Source organism: Ranitomeya variabilis, chromosome 2, assembly GCF_051348905.1.
Source record: "Ranitomeya variabilis isolate aRanVar5 chromosome 2, aRanVar5.hap1, whole genome shotgun sequence".
NCBI lineage: Eukaryota > Metazoa > Chordata > Amphibia > Anura > Dendrobatidae > Ranitomeya > Ranitomeya variabilis.
In genome coordinates, this window is record NC_135233.1 from 21,004,495 (window position 1) to 21,016,892 (window position 12,398).

A 12,398-nucleotide genomic window follows, 5' to 3' on the forward strand; every position below is an offset into this window, starting at 1 on the left:
ACAACGCCAGAAGCATCTGACCCGGGCCAAGGAGAAGAAGAACTGGACTGTTGTCAGTGGTCCAAGGTGTTGTGTTCAGATGAAAGTTTATCCAGGTCCCAGAGTCTGGAGGAAGAGTGGAGGCCACAATCCAAGCTGCTGGAGGTCTAGTGTGAAGCATCCACAATCAGTGATGGTTTGGGGAGCCATGTCATTTGCTGGTGTAGGTCCACTGTGTTTGACCAAAGTCAGCGCAGCCGAATACCAGGAGATTTTACAGCACTTCATGGTTCCCTCTGCTGACAAGCTTTTTGGAGATGGAAATGTCATTCTCCAGCAGGACTTGGCCCCTGTCCACACTGCCAAAAGTACCAATACCTGGTGTAAAAACAACAGTATCACTGGGCTTGATTGGCAGCAAACTCGCCTGACCTTAACCCCATAGAGAATCTATAGAGTATTGTCAAGAGGAAGATGAGAGACACCAGACCCAACAATGCAGACGAGCTGAAGGCTGCTATCAAAGCAACCTGGGCTTCCATAACCCCTCAGCAGCACCACAGGCTGATCGCCTCCATGCCACGCCGCATTGATGCAGTAATTGATGCAAAAGGAGCCCCGACCAAGTACTGAGTGCATTTACTGAACATGTATTTCAGTAGGGAACATTTCAGATTATAAAATCATTTTTTCATGCTGGTGTTATAAAGTATTCTAATTTACTGAGATAATGACTTTTGGGTTCTCATTGGCTGTAAGCCATAATCATCAACATTAACAGAAATAAACACGTGAAATAGATCACTCTGTGTGTAATGACTCCATATAATATGTGAGATTCACTTTTTGTATTCTAGAACTGAAATAAATTAATTTGTTGATGATATTTTAATTTAGTGAGACGCACCTGTATATGAGGTTATTCTAATCCGGCATCTGATAATCCAGTGCATAATATATACAATGAGGTTCCTGTCATCCGGCCGCTCTGTCCTCTGTGGTGTTCGCACGGCGGCTGCTCTGTCCTCTGTGGTGGTCACTCTGCGGCCCTCTGTCGTGTTCACTCTGCGGCCCTCTGTCCTCTGTGGTGTTCACTCTGCGGCCCTCTGTCCTCTGTGGTGTTCACTCTGCGGCCCTCTGTCGTGTTCACTCGGCGGCCGCTCTGTCCTCTGTGGTGGTCACTTTTGCGGCCGCTCTGTCCTCTGTGGTGATCACTCTGCGGCCGCTCTGTCCTCTGTGGTGTTCACTCTGCGGCCGCTCTGTCCTCTGTGGTGTTCACTCCTCGGCCGCTCTGTCCTCTGTGGTGCTCACTCTGCGGTCGCTCTGTCCTCTGTGGTGTTCACTCTGCGGCTCTCTGTCCTCTGTTGTGGTCACTTTTGCGGCCGCTCTGTCCTCTGTGGTGGTCACTCTGCGGCCGCTCTGTCCTCTGTGGTGGTCACTCTGCGGCCGCTCTGTCCTCTGTGGTGGTCACTCTGCGGCCCTCTGTCCTCTGTGGTGTTCACTCTGCGGCCCTCTGTCCTCTGTGGTGGTCACTCTGCGGCCGCTCTGTCCTCTGTGGTGGTCACTCCTCGGCCGCTCTGTCCTCTGTGGTGGTCACTCCTCGGCCGCTCTGTCCTCTGTGGGGGTCACTCTGCGGCCGCTCTGTCCTCTGTGGTGTTCACTCCTCGGCCGCTCTGTCCTCTGTGGTGGTCACTCCTCGGCCGCTCTATCCTCTGTGGTGTTCACTCTGCGGCCGCTCTGTCCTCTGTGGTGTTCACTCTGCGGCCGCTCTGTCCTCTGTGGTGTTCACTCCTCGGCCGCTCTGTCCTCTGTGTTGATCGCACGGTGACCGCTCTGTCCTCTGTGGTGGTCACTCCTCGGCCGCTCTGTCCTCTGTGGTGTTCACTCCTCGGCCGCTCTGTCCTCTGTGGTGTTCACTCCTCGGCCGCTCTGTCCTCTGTGGTGTTCACTCCTCGGCCGCTCTGTCCTCTGTGTTGATCACGCGACTGCAGCTGAGTTCTCTGTGTTGTTCACGCGGCATCCGATCTGTCCTTAGTTCTTTCTTTGGTATTTCCTATTTTTAGGCGCTAAGACTGAAGATGGAGACGAAGAGACGGCAGCTCCGGAGGCCTCAGCAGTGAGACAGAAGAAGGTGCTCGGGCCGAGCCGGGTGAGTGCGACTCTGTACTGATAAATGTCAGCAGTGTGTGATGGAGAATAATGGTCCAGAAATGTCTCTGTCTGCAGCCCCCACCAGGAGCCCTCTCTTCCAAGTACCCCGAGGACGACCCTGACTATTGTGTGTGGACGCCCCCGACAGGTAACGACCGCCTATAAAAGGGGCTGACCGTATTCTGACTATTTGGGCTCATACTCATCTGTGTTTAAAATGGACGAGTGCAATCCGATAAATGACTTAACGTTGATCAATGATTCTCGGCTCATCTGCCTTTTTTTTTTTTCTCCGCTCGGACGGACAAATTGCAGCATGCTGCGAGTGGCCGTGTCAATCAGACGAGACTGAGTAAAAATAAATTGCACGACACACGGGCCATGCGTGTACCATGCGATTTTAACGCACCTATTTAATTGGAAACCCGAAATTTCATCACCTAAGTACAGTAAATTCACAGCATGGACTGTCAGAATAGCTATAGAGAAAGAATAAAAGAAAATATGGCGTGGGGTCACCTTTAATTTTCTTAACTAGCTGAGGAAAAGCCAACAGCTGGGGACTGATGTTTATACTGTAGTATGGGAAGGAAGTAATAGCCATGGAGCTTCCCATGCTATCAATAGCTCACAGATGTCTGCTTAGCCTTTACAGGTTATTAACAAGAACTGACCCCCCTTCAGAAAATTTGGTGTCCCCCATATTATTAATAACCAGTAAATACTAGGCAGACAGCTGTGGGCTGATATTTATAGCCTAGGAAGGGGCCATGGATATTGGACAATTCCCAGACTAAGAACATCAGCACTCAGCCTCCCCAGAAATGGCGCATCCACTAGAAGTGCCAATTTTGACTCTTAGCCTCCGTTCTTCCCACTTGCCCTGGTGCAATGGCAAGTGGGGTAATAGTATTGGGGTTGATGTCACCTTTGTATTGTCAGCTGACATTAAGCCCAGTGGTTAGTAATGGAGAGGAGTCTATCAGACACCCCAATTATTAACCCATAGTCAAATGTAATCGAGGCAAACACAGCATGAAGTCCTTTAGTTGAAATAAAAACTCCCAGACTTTCTTTCACCCATTAATATTGTAAGAAAAATTTAAAAAAAACAAAGGAATCTTCACCTGTCCACCGATAATCCATTTGTTCCTCTCTGAGCCCAACTCTGCTACATCTGGATGCTTTGCTGAGCGGCCACATAAAATGCAAAAACTCAGCCCGGCATCCAGGAGACACTGAGCTGCGCGTGAAGAACGTGAAAGTAATGTCTGTAAGGTGACTGGAGTTCATAGCTAATAAACTCCGCTCACCACACTGACGCCTCCGATCGCTGCGTAAGACATTCTTATACAGTCCGCCCCGTACTCTGCAGTGCCGGCTGTGTTGTGCAGTCTGCCCCGTTCTCCACAGTGACGGCTGTATTATACAGTCCGCCCCGAACTCCGCAGTGATGGCTGTGTTATACAGTCTGCCCCGTTCTCCACAGTGCCGGCTGTGTTATACAGTCCGCCCCGTACTCCGCAGTGCCGGCTGTGTTATACAGTCTGCCCCGTACTCCGCAGTGCCGGCTGTGTTATACAGTCCGCCCCGTACTCCGCAGTGCCGGCTGTGTTATATGCCCCATATTCCGCAGTGCCGGCTGTGTTATATTCCCCGTACTCCGCAGTGCCAGCTGTGTTATATGCCCCATATTCCGCAGTGCCGGCTGTGTTATATTCCCCGTACTCCGCAGTGCCGGCTGTGTTATACAGTCTGCCCCGTACTCCGCAGTGTCGGCTGTGTTATATGCCCCGTACCCCGCAGTGCCGGCTGTGTAATACAGTCCGCCCCGTACTCCGCAGTGCCGGCTGTGTTATACAGTCTGCCCCGTACTCCGCAGTGCCGGCTGTGTTATACATTCCGCCCCGTAATCCGCAGTGCCGGCTCTGTGTGTTATATGCCCCGTACTCCGCAGTGCCGGCTGTGTTATACAGTCCGCCCTGTACTCCGCAGTGCCGGCTGTGTTATACAGTCCGCCCCGTACTCCGCAGTGCCGGCTGTGTTATACAGTCCGCCCCGTACTCCGCAGTGCCGGCTGTGTTATACAGTCCGCCCCGTACTCCGCAGTGCCGGCTGTGTTATACAGTCCGCCCCGTACTCCGCAGTGCCGGCTGTGTTATACAGTCCGCCCCGTACTCCGCAGTGCCGGCTGTGTTATACAGTCCGCCCCGTACTCCGCAGTGCCGGCTCTGTGTGTTATATGCCCCGTACTCCGCAGTGCCGGCTGTGTTATACAGTCTGCCCCGTACTCCGCAGTGCCGGCTGTGTTATACATTCCGCCCCGTAATCCGCAGTGCCGGCTCTGTGTGTTATATGCCCCGTACTCCGCAGTGCCGGCTGTGTTGTACAGTCCGCCCTGTACTCCGCAGTGCCGGCTGTGTTATACAGTCCGCCCCGTACTCCGCAGTGCCGGCTGTGTTATACAGTCCGCCACGTACTCCGCAGTGCCGGCTGTGTTATACAGTCCGCCCCGTACTCCGCAGTGCCGGCTGTGTTATACAGTCCGCCCCGTACTCCGCAGTGCCGGCTGTGTTATACATTCCGCCCCGTAATCTGCAGTGCCGGCTGTGTATGTTATATGCCCCGTACTCCGCAGTGCCGGCTGTGTTATACAGTCCGCCCCGTTCTCCGCAGTGCCGGCTGTGTTATATGCCCCGTATTCTGCAGTGCCGGCTGTGTTATACAGTCTGCCCCGTACTCCGCAGTGCCGGCTGTGTTATACAGTCCGCCCCGTACTCCGCAGTGCCGGCTGTGTTATATGCCCCGTACTCCGCAGTGCCGGCTGTGTTATATGCCCCGTACCCCGCAGTGCCGGCTGTGTTATACAGTCCACCCCGTACTCCGCAGTGCCGGCTGTGTTATATGCCCCGTATTCCGCAGTGCCGGCTGTGTTATACAGTCCGCCCCGTACTCTGCAGTGTCGGCTGTGTTATATGCCCCGTACTCCGCAGTGCCGGCTGTGTTATATGCCCCGTACTCCGCAGTGCCGGCTGTGTTATATGCCCCGTACTCCGCAGTTCCGGCTGTGTTATATGCCCCGTACCCCGCAGTGCCGGCTGTTATACAGTCCGCCCCGTTCTCCGCAGTGTCGGCTGTGTTATGTGCCCCGTACTCCACAGTGTCAGCTGTGTTATATGCCCCGTACTCCGCAGTGCCGGCTGTGTTATATGCCCCGTACTCCGCAGTGCCGGCTGTATTATACAGTCTGCCCCGTACTCCGCAGTGTCGGCTGTGTTATATGCACCGTACTCCGCAGTGCCGGCTGTATTATATGCCCCGTACTCCGCAGTGCCGGCTGTGTTATATGCCCCGTACTCCACAGTGCCGGCTGTGTTATATGCCCCGTACTCCGCAGTGCCGGCTGTGTTATATGCTCCGTACTCCGCAGTGCCGGCTGTGTTATATGCCCCGTACTCCGCAGTGCTGGCTGTGTTATATGCCCCGTACTCCGCAGTGGCGGCTGTGTTATATGCCCCGTACTCCGCAGTGGCGGCTGTGTTATACAGTCTGCCCCGTACTCCGCAGTGCCGGCTGTGTTATATGCCCCGTACTCCGCAGTGTCGGCTGTGTTATATGCCCCTTACTCCTCAGTGCCGGCTGTGTTATACAATCCGCCCCGTACTCCGCAGTGCCGGCTGTGTTATATGCCCCGTACTCCGCAGTGCCGGCTGTGTTATATGCCCCTTACTCCGCAGTGCGGCTGTGTTATATGCCCCGTACTCCGCAGTGCTGGCTGTGTTATATGCCCCTTACTCCGCAGTGCCGGCTGTGTTATATGCCCCTTACTCCGCAGTGCCGGCTGTGTTATATGCCCCTTACTCCGCAGTGCCGGCTGTGTTACAGTGGGGCAAAAAAGTATTTAGTCAGTCAGCAATAGTGCAAGTTCCACCACTTAAAAAGATGAGAGGCGTCTGTAATTTACATCATAGGTAGACCTCAACTATGGGAGACAAACTGAGAAAAAAAAATCCAGAAAATCACATTGTCTGTTTTTTTAATCATTTTATTTGCATATTATGGTGGAAAATAAGTATTTGGTCAGAAACAAAATTTCATCTCAATACTTTGTAATATATCCTTTGTTGGCAATGACAGAGGTCAAACGTTTTCTGTAAGTCTTCACAAGGTTGCCACACACTGTTGTTGGTATGTTGGCCCATTCCTCCATGCAGATCTCCTCTAGAGCAGTGATGTTTTTGGCTTTTCGCTTGGCAACACGGACTTTCAACTCCCTCCCAAGGTATTCTATAGGGTTGAGATCTGGAGACTGGCTAGGCCACTCCAGGACCTTGAAATGCTTCTTACGAAGCCACTCCTTCGTTGACCTGGCGGTGTGCTTTGGATCATTGTCATGTTGAAAGACCCAGCCACGTTTCATCTTCAATGCCCTTGCTGATGGAAGGAGGTTTGCACTCAAAATCTCACGATACATGGCCCCATTCATTCTTTCGTGTACCCGGATCAGTCGTCCTGGCCCCTTTGCAGAGAAACAGCCCCAAAGCATGATGTTTCCACCACCATGCTTTACAGTAGGTATGGTGTTTGATGGATGCAACTCAGTATTCTTTTTCCTCCAAACACGACAAGTTGTGTTTCTACCAAACAGTTCCAGTTTGGTTTCATCAGACCATAGGACATTCTCCCAAAACTCCTCTGGATCATCCAAATGCTCTCTAGCAAACTTCAGACGGGCCCGGACATGTACTGGCTTAAGCAGTGGGACACGTCTGGCACTGCAGGATCTGAGTCCATGGTGGCGTAGTGTGTTACTTATGGTAGGCCTTGTTACATTGGTCCCAGCTCTCTGCAGTTCATTCACTAGGTCCCCCCGCGTGGTTCTGGGATTTTTGCTCACCGTTCTTGTGATCATTCTGACCCCACGGGGTGGGATTTTGCGTGGAGCCCCAGATCGAGGGAGATTATCAGTGGTCTTGAATGTCTTCCATTTTCTAATTATTGCTCCCACTGTTGATTTCTTCACTCCAAGCTGGTGGGCTATTGTAGATTCAGTCTTCCCAGCCTGGTGCAGGGCTACAATTTTGTTTCTGGTGTCCTTTGACAGCTCTTTGGTCTTCACCATAGTGGAGTTTGGAGTCAGACTGTTTGAGGGTGTGCACAGGTGTCTTTTTATACTGATAACAAGTTTAAACAGGTGCCATTACTACAGGTAATGAGTGGAGGAAAGAGGAGACTCTTAAAGAAGAAGTTACAGGTCTGTGAGAGCCAGAAATCTGGATTGTTTGTTTCTGACCAAATACTTATTTTCCACCAGAATATGCAAATAAAATGATAAAAAAAACAGACAATGTGATTTTCTGGATTTTTTTTTCTCAGTTTGTCTCCCATAGTTGAGGTCTACCTATGATGTAAATTACAGATGCCTCTCATCTTTTTAAGTGGTGGAACTTGCACTATTGCTGACTGACTAAATACTTTTTTGCCCCACTGTATATGCCCCTTACTCCGCAGTGCCGGCTGTGTTATATGCCTCGTACTCCGCAGTGCCGGCTGTGTTATACAGTCGACCCTGTACTCCGCAGTGCCGGCTGTGTTATATGCCCCGTACTCCGCAGTGCCGGCTGTGTTATATGCCCCGTACTCCACAGTGCGGCTGTGTTATATGCTCCGTACTCCGCAGTGCCGGCTGTGTTATATGCCCCGTACTCCACAGTGCGGCTGTGTTATATGCTCCGTACTCCGCAGTGCCGGCTGTGTTATATGCCCTGTACTCCGCAGTGCTGGCTGTGTTATATGCTCCGTACTCCGCAGTGCCGGCTGTGTTATATGCCCCGTACTCCGCAGTGCTGGCTGTGTTACATGCCCCGTACTCTGCAGTGCCGGCTGTGTTATATGCCCCGTACTCCGCAGTGCCGGCTGTGTTATATGCCCCGTACTCCACAGTGCGGCTGTGTTATATGCTCCGTACTCCGCAGTGCCGGCTATGTTATATGCCCCGTAGTCCGCAGTGCCGGCTGTGTTATATGCCCCGTACTCCGCAGTGCCGGCTGTGTTATATGCCCCGTACTCCGCAGTGCTGGCTGTGTTATATGCCCCGTACTCCACAGTGCGGCTGTGTTATATGCTCCGTACTCCGCAGTGCCGGCTGTGTTATATGCCCCGTACTCCGCAGTGCCGGCTGTGTTATATGCCCCGTACTCCGCAGTGCCGGCTGTGTTATATGCCCCGTACTCCGCAGTGCCGGCTGTGTTATATGCCCCGTACTCCGCAGTGCCGGCTGTGTTATATGCCCCGTACTCCGCAGTGCCGGCTGTGTTATATGCCCCGTACTCCGCAGTGCCGGCTGTGTTATATGCCCCGTACTCCGCAGTGCCGGCTGTGTTATATGCCCCATACTCCGCAGTGCCGGCTGTGTTATATGCCCCGTACTCCACAGTGCGGCTGTGTTATATGCTCCGTACTCCGCAGTGCCGGCTATGTTATATGCCCCGTAGTCCGCAGTGCCGGCTGTGTTATATGCCCCGTACTCCGCAGTGCCGGCTGTGTTATATGCCCCGTACTCCGCAGTGCTGGCTGTGTTATATGCCCCGTACTCCACAGTGCGGCTGTGTTATATGCTCCGTACTCCGCAGTGCCGGCTGTGTTATATGCCCCGTACTCCGCAGTGCCGGCTGTGTTATATGCCCCGTACTCCGCAGTGCCGGCTGTGTTATATGCCCCGTACTCCGCAGTGCCGGCTGTGTTATATGCCCCGTACTCCGCAGTGCCGGCTGTGTTATATGCCCCGTACTCCGCAGTGCCGGCTGTGTTATATGCCCCGTACTCCGCAGTGCCGGCTGTGTTATATGCCCCGTACTCCGCAGTGCCGGCTGTGTTATATGCTCCGTACTCCGCAGTGCCGGCTGTGTTATATGCCCCGTACTCCGCAGTGCCGGCTGTGTTATATGCCCCGTACTCCGCAGTGCCGGCTGTGTTATACAGTCCGGTTTCCAACAGCTGTTTCTCGATATTTCTAATCGTTTCTCTGCTTTTTTGTTAATCAGGGCAAACTGGTGATGGACGGACCCATCTGAATGAAAAGTTCGGTTACTGACCCCACCCCGCTGATCATGATCCACTTCCTGACAGCCGGCACCTACAGGTTTGTCTGCGATTGTCTCTGGATGCTGCCGCATAATTTGTTGCATGGACACCGGATGAACACGTCCAAAGCGACTGGATCCTTCCCCCTCCTCCATCAACTATGGCGGCAGAGAAGCCGGACCCCCGACAGATCACATCGTACTGATCCTCCTGCACCGCTCGCCCTTACCCAATTTTGGTTTTACTAAATTTACAAGCGATGTGTTATTTCAGTTCTTTTTATGAAAAGACTCCGTAGCCGTGCCCCTGTAGACCCCACAGCTCCTATAGGCGCTCAATTCTCCTTGTGGATTTTTTATTTTTGTGCTTTCTCGTTTTTATTTTATGGATTTTTTTGTTATTGCCACATGTACAATTTGGAAGTTGTAAATACCTGATTACTTTGTAGAACTTTCTAAAACAAGATTAAAAATGTTACATTATTCTGTTTGATATCCATTGACTCCTCCTTTATAACCTTATTAACCAATTATTCACTGCCTGCAACATACAACATACTGATCCTGAGTTACACCCTTTATTATCCAGAGCTGCACTCACTATTCTGCTGGTGCAGTCACTGTGTACATACATTACATTACTGATCCGGAGTTACATCCTGTATTATACCCCAGAGCTACACTCACTATTCTGCTGGTGCAGTCACTGTGTACATACATTACATTACTGATCCTGAGTTACATCCTGTATTATACTCCAGAGCTGCACTCACTATTCTGCTGGTGCAGTCACTGTGTACATACATTACTGATCCTGAGTTACATCCTGTATTATACCCCAGAGCTACACTCACTATTCTGCTGGTGCAGTCACTGTGTACATACATTACATTACTGATCCTGAGTTACATCCTGTATTATACTCCAGAGCTGCACTCACTATTCTGCTGGTGCAGTCACTGTGTACATACATTACATTACTGATCCTGAGTTACCTCCTGTATTATACTCCAGAGCTGCACTCACTATTCTGCTGGTGCAGTCACTGTGTACATACATTACATTACTGATCCTGAGTTACATCCTGTATTATACCCCAGAGCTGCACTCACTATTCTGCTGGTGCAGTCACTGTGTACATACATTACTGATCCTGAGTTACCTCCTGTATTATACCCCAGAGCTGCACTCACTATTCTGCTGGTGCAGTCACTGTGTACATACATTACATTACTGATCCTAAGTTACATCCTGTATTATACCCCAGAGCTGCACTCACTATTCTGCTGGTGCAGTCACTGTGTACATACATTACATTACTGATCCTGAGTTACGTCCTGTATTATACTCCAGAGCTGCACTCACTATTCTGCTGGTGCAGTCACTGTGTACATACATTACATTACTGATCCTGAGTTACATCCTGCATTATACTCCAGAGCTGCGCTCACTATTCTGCTGGTGCATTCGTTGTGTACATACATTACATTACTGATCCTGAGTTACCTCCTGTATTATACCCCAGAGCTGCACTCACTATTCTGCTGGTGCAGTCACTGTGTACATACATTACATTACTGATCCTGAGTTACATCCTGTATTATACTCCAGAGCTGCACTCACTATTCTGCTGATGCAGTCACTGTGGACATACATTACATTACTGATCCTGAGTTACATCCTGTATTATACTCCAGAGCTGCACTCACTATTCTGCTGGTGCAGTCACTGTGTACATACATTACATTACTGATCCTGAGTTACGTCCTGTATTATACTCCAGAGCTGCACTCACTATTCTGCTGGTGCAGTCACTGTGTACATACATTACATTACTGATCCTGAGTTACATCCTGCATTATACTCCAGAGCTGCGCTCACTATTCTGCTGGTGCATTCGTTGTGTACATACATTACATTACTGATCCTGAGTTACCTCCTGTATTATACCCCAGAGCTGCACTCACTATTCTGCTGGTGCAGTCACTGTGTACATACATTACATTACTGATCCTGAGTTACATCCTGTATTATACTCCAGAGCTGCACTCACTATTCTGCTGATGCAGTCACTGTGGACATACATTACATTACTGATCCTGAGTTACATCCTGTATTATACTCCAGAGCTGCACTCACTATTCTGCTGGTGCAGTCACTGTGTACATACATTACATTACTGATCCTGAGTTACGTCCTGTATTATACTCCAGAGCTGCACTCACTATTCTGCTGGTGCAGTCACTGTGTACATACATTACATTACTGATCCTGAGTTACATCCTGTATTATACCCCAGAGCTGCACTCACTATTCTGCTGGTGCAGTCACTGTGCACATACATTACATTACTGATCCTGAGTTACGTCCTGTATTATACTCCAGAGCTGCACTCGAATATAATTCCAGATTGACAGTGAATACTGACACTAGTAGAGCAGTGGATTTGTGAGCTGTCATGACATAGGAGCTTCCCAGTTTATCGTGCCTAGGATGAACAGCCCCTTTAAGGATTTCCATGCAGATATAGTATTCCTGTTACCAGGAGAGGGCGCTCTGCTTCTTCCAGCCTCTGTTTCCGGCCTCCCATGGTTCTGACTTCTATGCCGTAATGTTCTTCCTTTTCTCTGTTTTCATAGGAAAAGAATCCATAAAATTAGGGGTTGAAATTTGGTCATTGCTGCAAGGGCTGTAACCCGATGATCTGGTCCTCTGCCTCCGTGGGGGGGAGGGGGACTTATTATTTTGCATCTTACAGACTTGGAGGGTTAATATTTGCCGGAATATTTACTATACACAATAGATATTTTCACATCAAATGTCAGATGTGGGCGAGGTGCGGGCTCCAGCGTCCGCCATTGTGTACAGTAACCACCACACATCTGATCCCCTCCGCTCACACCGGGTATAATGGACACTAGTCTTGTTTCTGGAAGGAAAGGCTTTATTTACTCTGTAAGGTTCCAATGTACTCATTGCACAATTAGTCGTTTTCACTATCCCTGCTTTCTGTCATTGAATGGCACCTGTCACACAATATCAATTTTCCATGTGTGAATTGTGCAGTATGTTACATTGTACAACACCATATAGAAACATTTCCGGGGTTAATGCTCCCCCAGAGAACCATTAAAAATGTTTTTTAAACAAACAAAAAAAAGCATAAAATACTAATATTTAAAAAAA

General features: G+C 50.2%; 1 protein-coding gene across 3 annotated transcripts in view; it reads left to right on the forward strand.

The window, feature by feature from the left end:
* The window catches only part of SLC4A1AP (solute carrier family 4 member 1 adaptor protein), a 38,515-nt gene extending 28,810 nt beyond the window's left edge, over positions 1-9,705 (forward strand). For all 3 annotated transcript variants that reach the window (XM_077282067.1, XM_077282068.1, XM_077282069.1), the window contains 3 exons: positions 2,043-2,128; positions 2,206-2,278; positions 9,174-9,705. In XM_077282067.1, the coding sequence (XP_077138182.1) occupies positions 2,043-2,128; positions 2,206-2,278; positions 9,174-9,223 (209 nt within the window). In that variant the 3' untranslated portion in view covers positions 9,224-9,705. The remainder of the gene's footprint in view (positions 1-2,042; positions 2,129-2,205; positions 2,279-9,173) is intronic.
* The last annotated feature ends 2,693 nt before the right edge of the window (positions 9,706-12,398 follow it).